Here is a 13,900-nt window from a genome sequence, read left to right as displayed (position 1 = left end):
CAATTCATTTGAGAGGATGGGTTGAAAATATAAGAAAAAGAGTAATCAAATGTTTGGGTTCTTGAGAAGACAAAAGAGAATGAGATATAATTCAAAGCAAAACTTGTCTGCCAGCAATAAGGGGAAACTTGGTGGCCAGTTAAAAAAAGTTTTCTTCTCTTCCACTCCCTTTCCTTAACGTCAGTGCAAGTCAAAGATACAAATAGTGTATAAACAGGGACAGACCAAGATCAAGTTTGGGCACACAAAAAACTGTAATCCAACCTATCTACATTTCAGAGTGATACTTAGGGCAGAGGTATTTTGTCACATAACTACTAGACACTTTTTCTTGTTTTCCCATAGGTACCTCAAAAACCATAAAATAGTGATGTTCAAGTTTACCTAGCAATGAAAAGTTATAGAATTTTTAAAAATATAACTTTAAAAAAATAATCTTATTTTATATATTAATAACCTTTATACAGTAAATATCTACTGCTACTAGGGAATAATACAATCCTTTACTATGATTTGGCTTTAAACATGTTCTTACACTAAAAATTAATTCAGAATTACCTAAAACAGAGATTACCCAAACAATATCAAGTATATTCCAACAAAATGCAAAGTAGCCTGGATGCTATTCTACAGACTCAATCCCATGTATTGAACACCCAATTTGTCAGTTATTTTTGTCTTTAATGAAACCAAATTACCACAGATATTAAGGCTGTTTTACCTTCATAATGTTAACCAAATCTGTTTGATAGTAGCGATCCTGGTGTGCATTTGCTGCTGCTAATGTAAGAAGATAATCATTCCTTGCGTGGGTAGCTTTGGAATTACACTCAGATCGCCGGGCTTTTAACTAAAACATAATACAAGAACAAAAATCAGTGCAAACTGGTATTACAGTGCAAAACATTACCTCTCTTAGTTGGCAATTAATGGCTCCTCAACAAGAGTAAAGGTCACGTGCAGAAACATTTATATGCATACAAAACTGTTCAACACTATTGAGGAAATAAGTAAACAGTACCTAGAACTGTTGCATATGGTAAGAGTGTTTTTCAAATATTTGTTATTTATACTTAACATACTTCCAAAGCTTTTTAGAGAACTTTAAAGTATTTTGTGTGTGTTATCCAAATAGGAAAATAAAGGTTCCCAAATTAAGTACCTTATTATTATTGTCAAAGACATGAGTAATTCTGTTGGAGTTAGAAAATAGTTTTTAAAAATTCAACACTACTAATGTGCCAGAAGAACTGCATGCCCGATGGGAGCCTGGCAGCCAAAGCCAGGCCACTAAGCTTACCTATCAAGTACTTCACCCCTAAGGGTCCCACAGAAAAAAAAAACACTTGCACGAGGCCCAGAATTTCTGCTCAGGGTGTACATATCAATGAAATGGATTTTAGAGAGCTTTCTAAAGCCCGTGGACTAAGTCTCCTGTGCTAAGAATTAAAAACAAGGATACCTAAGCAGATCAAGTACAGAAACCTATCTGTAAAGCAATCTCGAGAAGCAAACACTGTCCAAAGTGTTGACACCTGGGTGAAATCCGCTCCCACCCCACTGAACTGGGAAGGAAAGTTTTTCCCCAAGTTAATGACTTTAAAACACTTCCCTAAATTAGTTGAAAATAATTGACCTCCATCATCAAAAGACACAATTCTTTTATTTTTTTTTAAGGTCTCTCAATTGTGAAATACAGTTTTCAAAAACTTACCTTCACACTTGCCTTCTGTAAACTGATTCTTGATTGGAAAAGACTAAGTTTAGATCTGTTATAAAAAACAGAAAAGTATGGTTAATAAAATTATCAAATTTTAACATAAAGTGATTAAATATTATAACTACTAAATTTTTTAAAAAGTTACCCCTTTCCACAACACTATTTTATTTTTTAAATATATTTTATTGATATTTTACAGAGAGGAAGGGAGAGGGATAGAGAGTTAGAAACATCGATGAGAGAGAAACATCGATCAGCTGCCTCCTGCACACCTCCCACTGGGGATGTGCCCGCAACCAAGGTACATGCCCTTGACCAGAATCGAACCCGGGACCCTTCAGTCCGCAGGCCGACGCTCTATCCACTGAGCCAAACCGGTTTCGGCTCCACAACACTATTTTAAAAGAGAACTAAAAAAATGGAAAACCAAGATCAGTGATTATTTTCCTTTATTTTACTACAGGAAGAATGTAATATTACGGTGAAACAGGAAATACTGAGATTAATAAAATAAAATATCCTGAATGACAAAAAAATCAACTAGATAAGTCCAATATAATGGTATTTCATAGAAAACAAGAGTCATCAAACTATAGGTAATTCCCATATTTTACAATTACTCATACTTTAGTTCCTACAAGGAAGCTTAAACCCAGGAATAACCAACCTATGGAGGCAAAGATTAGTGGCTTTCAGGGCACTGTGTGATAGGCTGCAACAATGCCACGATGCAATCTACAGTATGATAGTGACCAGACTCGAGCAAGTCCTTAATCCCATTATTTCTCACATTAAAAGTTCTTGTTTGGGTGCCTGCCTGTGTGCCCTCTTCACTCTTAATATAGTACTTGCAACACAATGAGAAAGTACCTGGATTCTCTGCCCTATATGTTTTTTTTTTTATTAGTGCATGGATGTGCAATACTTTATTTTATAATCTCCTATTCATGAACAGTTGGATTGTTTCCAACTTTTTGCTTTTATTTATTATGTGTGTGTTGTGTGTGCATATATATATATAATTTTTCTTTATTGATTAAGATATTACATGTGTCCTTATTCCCCTACTACCCCCTCCACTCCCCCCACTCATGCTCTCAACCCCCTGGTGTCTGTGTCCATTGGTTAAGCTTATATGCATGCATACAAGTCCTTTGGTTGATCTCTCCCCCTTACCCCCGCCATCCCCTACCTTCCCTCTGAGGTTTGACTGTCTGATCGATGCTTCCCTGTCTCTGGATCTGCTTTTGTTCATCAGTTTATGTTGCCCTATATGGGTTTTGTTGTATTTTGTTTTCTCCCAATCTGGTGTCATGATTTCCCTCAATCCCTTTTAGTATGGGAGGGGAACCATAATCTAACAATTAGTAGTAAAAATATGTTGGCTTTACCCAAACAACCAGAGATAACAAGAAGAAAGTCAATAGACAACTGCTAAGAAACAATTAATACTCCTACAATCAGTGAATTTTGAAGCTGCAAAGTTTGTCTTGACTGTAGTGTCATGGTGATTGCCATGGAGAATTCAACACATGTGTTGGCAGCTGTGCCATAATATGAAGTGCAGACCACAGGGCATGCCAGTCCCTGCAGAACAAATGCGACGAGGATAGCAAAAGCAGCCTCTCACTTTTCTAATAAGAAACATTTAAGGATATACACATATGCATTCAACTACTTCCCCACTGTTAAAAAAAAAATTGGGTCCAAGATATTCCTGCTATTTTCTACCTTGCCATATTCATACTTCATGGGGGTTTGGTTTTTATCAATTATATTCGTATTCATTTTTTTCTAGAAAAGCAAAGGCCACACACTTTAAAATTTGAGAGGGCCCATTCAGGTTTAAGAAAGACTGTTTTGGGGGGTTCTCAATTATCCTTTTTTTGAGGCCATTATCCAGATAGTCTGAGTTGCACTTGGATTTTCCAATACAAGATTTTAAGTTTCTGGCTTCTGCTTCATTTATGAACCCTGCTATAATTCTTGTATGGTACTAAAGTAGGTAATCGATAGAATAATACAGTCCCTGTCCTCAATGATTACTATCTAGAACAAATAAGATATATATAATGAACTCTTCCTCATCAACCTTCCAAATGTTAACATCACTTAGGGTTCCAACTCAACCTTTCATCTCATTTTATATATGATTTCATCTCTATACCTATCATCTGAAAGGCAATTAACCCCCCGATTCTCATCTGAGAGTGAGTTATATGACTCCCTGACAAATACATTCACACCAATGGTCCCTAGATTTTGTAGAACCTTCATATCCAAATCGGAACTCACCTTTGCCTTCAAATGGTATCCCTCTTCCTTTGAGGTGCATATCTCTCCTAAAGTGCACATCTCACCAACAGTCAAATCATTTATCAAATTACATCTAGTCCAGTTTTCACGTCCCCATTTCTTATCTTCCTTCTCATCTTTACTTAGAAAAATCATATTCATTCTCTAAGACTCTGTCCAAACATCACTTCTATAAAGATTTTCTTTTACATTAGGCAAAATGAATCTACTTTCCATGCTTATGTATTATCATACTAGAGGCCTGGTGCATGTAATTCGTGTACTGGGGGTGGGGGTGGGGGATGGGGAGGGTCTCTCAGCCCGGCTTGTGCCCCTCTTGCAGACCGGGAGCCGTCAGTTGGACATCTTTTTTTTAAAAAAAAAATATATTTTATTGATTTTTTACAGAGAGGAAGGGAGAGGGATAGAGAGTTAGAAACATCGATGAGAGAGAAACATCGATCAGCTGCCTCCTGTACACCTCCTACTGGGGATGTGGCTGCAACCAAGGTACATGCCCTTGACCGGAATCAAAGCTGGGACCTTTCAGTCCACAGGCCGATGCTCTATCCACTGAGCCAAACCGGTTAGGGCAGTTGGACATCTTTAGCACTGCCATGGAGGCGGGAGAGGCTACCACCACTGCCCCTGTGAGCCCAGCTTCTGGCTGAGCAGTACTCCCCCTGTGAGAGCGTCTGCCCCCCTTCTTGGTCAGTGCGCATCATAGCAACCAGTCGTTCTGCCGTTTGGTCGATTTGCATATTAGCCTTTTATTATATAGGACAACTACTACAAATAAATTAGTTACTAGGTAAGTGACTTTAGGTACTTAGTTTCTTCAAGTTTACTGGGAATAAACAAATCATAAAATCACTTTTAAATATATCTGTCTTTAATTATAGGCTTTAAACTTCTTCAGGGCACAAAATTTAATCTTACTCATATCTGTACCCATAGCACCCAATATAAAGTAATTATTCAATAAACAAGTAGTAAGTGAGTAAAGATGAAAAGGCATTTCTTATTCTGCAGTTAATTTTCCAGAAAAGTTACACTCTGAACTAAAATGTCCAATTTGTATCCCCCTTTGAATTTGGGCCATGTCAGAAGGCAGTTCCTTTCGATCAGCATCTGTGACCATTTGACTCTGTCAAACCCACACTTCTCAGGAACAGCCCTTAACTGTCCTCATTTTCACCCTGTAGGCCCTGCCTAAAGTAGGTATTTCTGTATGTGCTACAAATGAGTCAACTCTTTGTTCTAGAATCCCTGAGAGTTTTAACAAACAAGTTCCGTAACAGGATATTCCTAATGGAGATCACTTGATCTACAAAATTTTGGTTCTTGTTGGGAAGATGGGTTCATTCCCTCTACAGGAAATATTTGTATGCTGACAAAAATAAAATAATAAAGACGATACATTTAATCAGGGAAACAGTATATAGTAAATATATTTCCCAGTAACATTAAGTACTTTATGAATATTCAATTACCATCCCTTGGTAGTACATATACTTCTCAGGAGTCCTTAAATTTTCACAAGATACTTACGAGATCGTTTAATTTCTTGCAGATAAAAACATATTAGGAAGACACCCCTCACACCTTACTAGTCTGTACAAGTGTTCATAGCCTTTCTGATTTCATGACTCGGAGTTCAGACCCCTAGATTTTGCAACAGTGAGCACTGAATGGGAGTCTTAGCTCTCCTCTTCAGAGTCCCATTCTAGGATACAGGCTTATTTTTTCTTAAAAGCGTATGTTTTCTCAAGTTGTCATTGCAACTCTACTGCTTGCTCCATTAGCTCTTGCTATTACCAAATGCCAATTCCTTCTTTTCCTAATTATTCTCAAAAGAATGAATTTGTAAATCACAAATACGGATGTAAAATTCACAAAGTTTCTGAAGCAGACATAAAAAAAAGTATATATATATATATATATATATATATATATATATATATTAGAATTTCACAGAAGAGGAAAACTGTGCCAGAGGCAGGGTCTCTACAATGAGGTCAGTGTCCTTGTTCACGTGATGTGTCCATGGTCCCTCCCTCAATGACATGCTGAGGACCAGGGATTTCCAACTACAACTGACTTAGAGTCTAGCATGAGAAAAATAAGGCTCTGAAACCCTCACATTCAGACACCATACCAACTTTAACTAGACTTTTGCTAAGATTTCAATACAATATTCATCTTCTTTAATTTAATGTAAAAACTGACTAATCAAATCTTCTCATTTCGCTATATTATTTTAAGTAAAATCAGCTAATATAAAAGAAAATTTTGATCTGAAGTACACTTATAGGTCAGATGAAACCAACATAACCTAAGCAGGAGTCTATGCCCAGTATTAATAGAAAACAAAGGATTGGCAAAAATAACATTTATTTGCATAATTACTTTTTCACAAATGCTAAAACATACTTTGCCTCGATGTCAGCTTTCTCTCGTACTGCATGTGCCATCTGTTCAGTCTCAAAGTACTTCTTTTTGCCTTTAGCTAAATCTTTCACTGTCTCTTGTAATTCAGTTTGGATCTTTGTCAACTGGTCCACACACTGTAAAATAAAGAGTTCAATTATTATGATTTTATTTTCAGGCTTACATAAATTTAGTTTGTCCCAAGGACTATGCACTATCCCCTTAGGATGGAAACCCAGGAGAAGAATCAGCACTCCTGGTCTCCTTCAAATTGCAAATCAAAATCCAGTGAACAGCTGACACTCCCACTTCAAGTAATGTATGATACAGTGTCACAGTTTGCTAAACAACTTTGTCCTGGAAAATAACCTCTGAGGGCTGATGACTGACAATGCATTATGCTTAGCACTTTATGGGCATTTTTACATTTAGTCCTTGAAACAACTCAGTGATAAAATTATTCATATTATTAGTCCCATTTTAAGATGGGGATACAAATAGGTTAAATACTTTACCCTAAGTCATACAGTGAGGAAGTAATTATATCATTTACCATGTAACCTATTATGGTATCTACTCCAGTTTTGTGATAACAGCGTTTTTAAGGTCTAATATAGAGATACTTTATCTTAAAATAGTAAGCTTTTAAAAATGTTGACATATCATTTATTTAATACATAACTCACCTTTTTAAAGTGTATAATGCAGTGGTTTTTAGTATATCCACAAGGATGTAAAACCATTATCACTATCTAATTCCAGAACATTTTAAACGACAAAAAAAAAACACAAAAAAAACCAACAACAACAACAAAAAAACTCGATACATTTACAAGTAACTCCTCATTTCCCTTTACCATAGCCCCTGCAACCACTAATCTACTTTCTGTTTCTATGAATTTCTTATTCCGGACATTTCATATCAATGGGATCATAAAATATATGGCCTTATATGCCTCACTTCTTTCACTTAGCATAATGTTTTTAGGGTTCATCTATGTAATACCAAGCATTAATGCTTCTACACTTTAAATGAGTGAATAATATTTCATTGTACAGATATACTTAAATAGTAAGGTTTTTTATCTTGCAGAAAAATCTTTCTTTCTCCTTAATTTTAAGTTCTTATCACATAACAAAACTCTTGCTTAATAAATAATACCATGACAACCTGACAATCCCAGAGAGAAGTATAAACATTCCAATAATGCCATGTTTGTAGGTGTGAAGAGCTGAGAGAGTGCTCCATGGCTACAATTAGATATTAAGAACACAAACTGGAGCATGGTCTGAAAGATACAATTGTGTTTCATGGGAAAATGAAATCAATTATTTAAAAGAGGAATCAGGAGTAAGGCATATATGTCTATAATGTTCATCCAAATAAGCTTGGTCTCAGAAAAACTAATCAATGAAGGGAAGCCCAAGAGTCCTATAGTGATATATACGCAATGAAAGGGTCTGCTAATCTATTTTGACAGGAAACTAAACATAGTAGGTCAAAGGTTTTCCAGGGGACTACAACCATGTGGATAGGGTCTCAGTATATCCACACAACTTGAATACCATGGGTACCTATACATGAGCACATATGTGCACGCACACACACATGCGCGTGTGCACACACACACACAGCCACTCCTTACTTCCAATCCTTTGAAGAACAAGACAGCTCTCCTCAGTCATGGGTGACTAAACATCTAATGAAGATTACTTAATTCATTTTCATCGACCGTATAAAAGGCTATTAATTAGAGCTATCATATGACCCAACAATCTCTTCTTTGGGTATCTACCTGAAAAAATTTGAAAATATTTATTTGTAAAGATATATGTAACCCTATGTTCACTGCAGCATTATTCACAGTAGATAATACGTGGAAACAACCTAAGTGTCCTTCGATGGATGACTGGATAAACCAGATATGGTACATATGTATAATGGGATATACTCAGCCATAACAAAGGATAAAATACCAACATTTGAGATAATATGGATGGATTTTGAGAGTATCATGCTAAGTGAAATAAGCTAGAAAGAACAGTACAAGAACCATATGATTTCACTCATATGTTCAACAAATGAACAAATAAAATAAACTCATAGACACAGACAAGAGTATGGTGGCTACCAGAGGGGAAGAGGCTGTTTGAAGAGGGTAAAGGAGATCAAATATATGGTGACAGGAGACTAGACTTTGGATGGTGAGCACACAATGCAATATGCAAATGATGCACCAAAGAACTGTACACTTGAAACTTACATAAATATTATTGAACAATGCCACCCAAAAGGCTACTATTTTCTATATGTACCACAGTATCAGATGCACTGTGATAGTTAATATCTTCAAAGATTCTCAAAACTCTTATAAAACTCTGTTTGATTTTATTACTACTTGCTTTTTCCCCTTTACATATGTTTCTAAGATACTAGTTATTAAACTACTAGAGATAGCCTATGTTTACAATGAAGAGATCGCTTGTAATAATCCTTTCTTCCCCTACAACCAAATGTTCTCCATCACCCAAGTGAACTATTTCAAGTCAGAGTAATTAGGGTTCTTCTTCAAAGAAAAGTGCTCTCTATGTAGCAAAATACCAAAAATACTTATTTTAAAAAAGTCATCAAACTTAATTTGCAAAGGAAAAGATTACCTATGGTTTTCTTTCCAACTTCTAAAATAAATTTCGTCTGTGGGAACCCATTTTTCTGGGGTGGACTAAGTTATATACTTAAAAAGAAGCTTAATGTTGCCTATGTTAAGAAAAGCCCAGCTCTCCCCCAAGAGTTATCAGCACTGAGCAGACAGAATTGAGTGTATAAGTTTACATTAAGGCTAAGGGATCGTATAAAATGATGACAAACTTGGATATTATAATTTAGATCGTAGTAAAAAAATTTTTAAAAGTATGACCTCTGAGTATGACACAGAAAGAGTATAGATAGAGAGATAGATGGAGATAGGACAGGTGGACTTGCTAATAACTTGAAAGCAGAAATAAAAATAAAAGTAACTTGGGCCAATACATCCAAGTCCTACAAACTAATAGGTTCTCTGACCCAGTAGTCATTTTTATGACTACTGAAAATTTACCCTAAAAAAATAACTTAAAAGAACAAATTTAACTTTTACTGCAGATTATTGGTATGATTAAACTGAGGTATGATGAAATAAAGTAGCATAAATGAAAAATTCATTCAGAAATAAAAAATAAGCATAAAAGGTTGTATAGAAATATGAGGAGTTTCAGTCAAGATGGAGGCATAGGTTAACACGATACTAGGAACCTCCATAATTACATCAAAATTACAACTAAATTACGGAACAACCATCATTCAGAACACCTGAAATATGGCTGAACAGAAGTCCTACAACTAAGAATATAAAGAAAAAGCCACATCAAGATGGGTAGAAGGAGCAGGATACAGAATGGGCTGGTCCCATACCAGGTGTAGTGGTTAAAAATCAGAAGAAATATCAACTTCAGAGGTCCTCCGCTAAGAAGCGAAGGGTCCCAGGGGCCCCACATCAGAACCTCCAACCTGGGGAAAAGTTCCAGTGCCAGGAAGAAAAGTCCCTATAACTTCTAGCTGTAAAAGCCAGTGGGGATTGAGGCTGAGGCAGACAAAGGTTGGCTGGAGTCCCAGGCAGTTCCTCTTAAAGGGCCCAGACTCACTTGCTCTGAGTTCCAGTGCTAGGGCAGCAGCTCCTAAGGCACCAGGGGAAGAATGTAATTGTCTGGCTTCAGGGCAAGGGCTAAGGGGCAGCTTTCTTCCAGACAGCAGTGCTGGAAGAGGCCATTGCTCCTTTTCTGAGCCCTAACTCCACAGAGCCAGCAGGCAGGCCCCGTATCTGAGTCTCCATCAACTTGGCTTACAATGTTCACCCCAACCTGGTGATTCCCTCAGACCCTGCCCCACCCAACTTGTGGGCCCACCCACGCTATTACTAGTGGCTTTGCCATACAAAATCTCCCAAATTAGCAGCATCTGGCCTCTGTGTGCTCCTAAGTCCTGCTAAGTGGCCTCAGGCCTAGCACTAGTGGTAGCCAGCCGAGAAGAAAAAAGAAAAAGAATATGGAGATGGTTTAGTTGTTCCTATATGGAGTTAGTTTTCATAAAGTTTGGGAGGTACAATTGGAGAAGCCAATTGCAGTGGCCATCTGTTGCTTTTGTTTGTGAATGTTTCTTTGGGAACCCATCTCCATTTTCCTTTGGAGAATCTCTCTCCCCATTTTTAGTCCATGTAGTTTATATGAGGATTGTAACTCCTGACTGGAGTGGGTGGGCTGTGAGCCAAGATAACCCAATGAGTTTCAATTCTGGTAGTTTTGTTGGAACTACTAGGAAAATGGAAAACATGGGATGGCTAGCTATAAGATTTTAAAATCTGGCACTTTGGGGACCACCTTGTGGAGAGAGTTGCTAAAGAATGAAGCCATTGGAAAAAGCAGAACTAATGGATGGGAAGAAAAACTAAATTCTAATATCATTATTTGAGTACCTGGATCCACCCCACCTGGATTCCATCCATGTTGAAATTTATAAGCGAATACATTTTCATCTTGGCTTAAGCCAGTTTGAAGTTGGTTTGTGTCATTTATTATCTCAGAGTCCTGACAGTTATGCCTAATATGTACCTAATTTTTAACAATTGCTTACATGAAACATAAACATGATTATCAGCTATAATATAAAACAAGTTAATTCACATATAAGGGCTTGTCAAATCTTACCAAACATTCTTTGCTAAGGAATGTTGGTTACATTCAGGTCAGAGACTATTCTACTGATGGAAGAAAAAAAGTAAAAGAGGTAAACTCTTTCAAAATATTCTGATAGTGAAAAAGGTGGAACATTCCAGTAATTCAATTAGATTTGTTGAGTGAACTGGCTATTTGAAACATGGTATTGCCGGTTAGGAAATTACAATAGTATTCATTTTCTGTCTTTTCTCAGCATGCACAAATGGATATATATATACACACATACAAAATATTTTCTTTAAAATCAAAAGCACTGTTTAGTCAGTGGTTATATAATTTATTCACCATGTTAGTTTTAAAAAAGATCTTTGATCAAAGATAAAACAAATGCATTCTTATAACGTCTGTTAAGATCAACTGATATTATCTGACTGCTCGAAAGAGATTAAAATTTTATATACACACAACATACACTTAACATATTGATATTATGCTTTGACAAAAAGGAAGATTAGTTTTTGTTGCTTTTTGTTTGTACAAAAGTTCTGAAAATCCAAATGACAATTAGAATAAAAATATTGGATGGCTTCTGAAACATTATATTCTTAAATAATTACCTTAATATTTTCTAAAGTATTGATAATTCCATAAGAAAAATTTAATTACTTCTTAGGTATCATGATAATCTCTATTTTTATAACTCTATTTCCAAAAATGACACAATTCAATCATCTATTTTCAATAGCAAGCCTTTCATAAAAATCACATTTAATAATGATTTTTCTGTGAATTTTTAATTTCTGCACAATCAAAGAAAAGATCTATTTGAAAACGTTTACTTTTACATAATCTATATAATTAAACTTTAGAATATATCATTTTTGGTAATTTTTGGTAATAACTTTATATTTTGTCAAAAAGTGTCAACTTCTTTTAAATCATTATGCAAAATGGCTTAAATTGAAGCTATGTTGAATTTTTTTAAGACTCAGTGAGATTAATAAATTGTAACTATTTTAATATACACCAAACTATACCAATGTTGTAAAACTAAGATCTATTTACTTAAGCTAAGTTGAAAATTAATATTTAAGTATTTACAGAACTTTAAGAATGTCCACAGATTAAATTTACACTCACCATTGTCAGTTAATAAAACACAGTAGTTAGAAAGTACATGTTGTAATCAGAAAACCATGTTGAAATCAGAATCGTGACCAAATAAGAAAGCTCCAAGTATTAAATGCAATTTAATATAATCTTGCAGATTACAAATATAACACAGATATTAAAATGCATATAAGGAAAGAACAAATAGAAACAATACCCTTTTTAGTTGCTGTTCTTTTAAGCTTCTCACTGTCCTTGCAGGCTCAGAAATGAAGTTTTTATAGTTTTCACATATATTGATCCGAGACTGGGCTACCTGCATTGTTCCCTCGAGAAAAGATTTCCAAACAGGATACATGCTCCTAAGTTCAAAGAGGGACAGAAAAGCATTAGGTAGGGAAGAGAAAAGTTGTCTAACCTTTTTCTTACGGGTTAACACTGACAAACAGAAAGAATGTTGTCTTTATAGTTAAAAGTGTATTTATACTGGTTTATAGGGAGCACTATTTTTAGAATACATAAGTAGAAACACCGCATATATTCTATCTCTCTATGGCTTAACAACTGGCTGCTTTAATTAGTTATTCAGATTACTGGTGTAAAGTGATACAAGGATTGCAATTCCAGACAAAGCTAACACTATAAAAATCAGTCAATAATTCAGCCTGTAGGACTTTCATAGTCTCAGGGTCATCATTATGAATATCAATGTCATTACTTCAACAAGGTATTTTCTTAATTTTATAGATGAAGTAACTGAGACTCAGATTTAGAGAATTAAATCACACAAGGATGCAGCAGTACTGAAATACAGATGAAGGTTAGGTACATTCTATTTGAACTACATCGTTATTACTCTCTCACACAAACTGATGTAGTTAGGGGGTGGAGAACAACTGCTTATGTGCAGGAGAAATCTATTTAGTTGTCTGACAAAAGAAGTCTATGGTATCATTGCTTAACATCTATTTCTCTGTTGTAATAATGCTTAGCCAGCATCACACTGTGGCTTGGCGTCATTTCAAGCAAATCCCATTACCTTTGCTTGATAAATGTGCTCAGCAATCTCTTGGTAAAATCAAATAATTATTCGCCTTTGTTTTTTTATAGCCAACTTCCTTTTCAAACCTTCTCTTCTACTTTGCTAAATGCCTTAGCCAGTTCTAGTATGACCCTACACTAAGTATCAACATATTTTAACGTATCAGAATAATGGATGGTAATTTGTTTTACAAAATGAGATACATTCACTGATAGATTACAACATTCATCTCCTGAGATTTCCTTTCCTATGCCACGTGGATTTTCTACTATAGCAATGTATAGGGTCATATGCTACATAAAATGCTAGCGGGGGAGGGTTAATGGATGATTTGTGAAAACATAAGAAAAATTAACTGGGCCCCCATCGTAATTAGAACTAAAAAAACTTGAAACTGCCCTAACCGGTTTGGCTCAGTGGATAGAGCATCCGCCTGCGGACTGAAGGGTCCCAGGTTCGATTCCGGTCAAGGGCGTGTACCTTGATTGCGGGCACATCCCCAGTGGGGGGTGTGCAGTAGGCAGCTGATCGATGTTTCTCTCTCATCGATGTTTCTAACTCTCTATCCCTCTCCCTTTCTCTCTGTAAAAAAT

At 35.9% G+C, this 13,900-nt stretch overlaps 1 protein-coding gene across 3 annotated transcripts in view; it reads right to left on the bottom strand.

The window, feature by feature from the left end:
• The window catches only part of FCHSD2 (FCH and double SH3 domains 2), a 228,672-nt gene that overhangs the window by 104,561 nt on the left and 110,211 nt on the right, over positions 1–13,900 (bottom strand). For all 3 annotated transcript variants that reach the window (XM_080688538.1, XM_080688539.1, XM_080688540.1), the window contains 4 exons: positions 12,483–12,627; positions 6,449–6,582; positions 1,715–1,769; positions 722–850 (listed from right to left, as the gene is read on the bottom strand). In XM_080688538.1, coding sequence (XP_080544664.1) covers positions 722–850; positions 1,715–1,769; positions 6,449–6,582; positions 12,483–12,627 — 463 coding nt within the window. The remainder of the gene's footprint in view (positions 1–721; positions 851–1,714; positions 1,770–6,448; positions 6,583–12,482; positions 12,628–13,900) is intronic.

The sequence above is a fragment of the Plecotus auritus genome, assembly GCF_963455305.1.
Source record: "Plecotus auritus genome assembly, chromosome: 9".
NCBI lineage: Eukaryota > Metazoa > Chordata > Mammalia > Chiroptera > Vespertilionidae > Plecotus > Plecotus auritus.
This window is presented reverse-complemented; position numbering and strand designations above follow the sequence as displayed.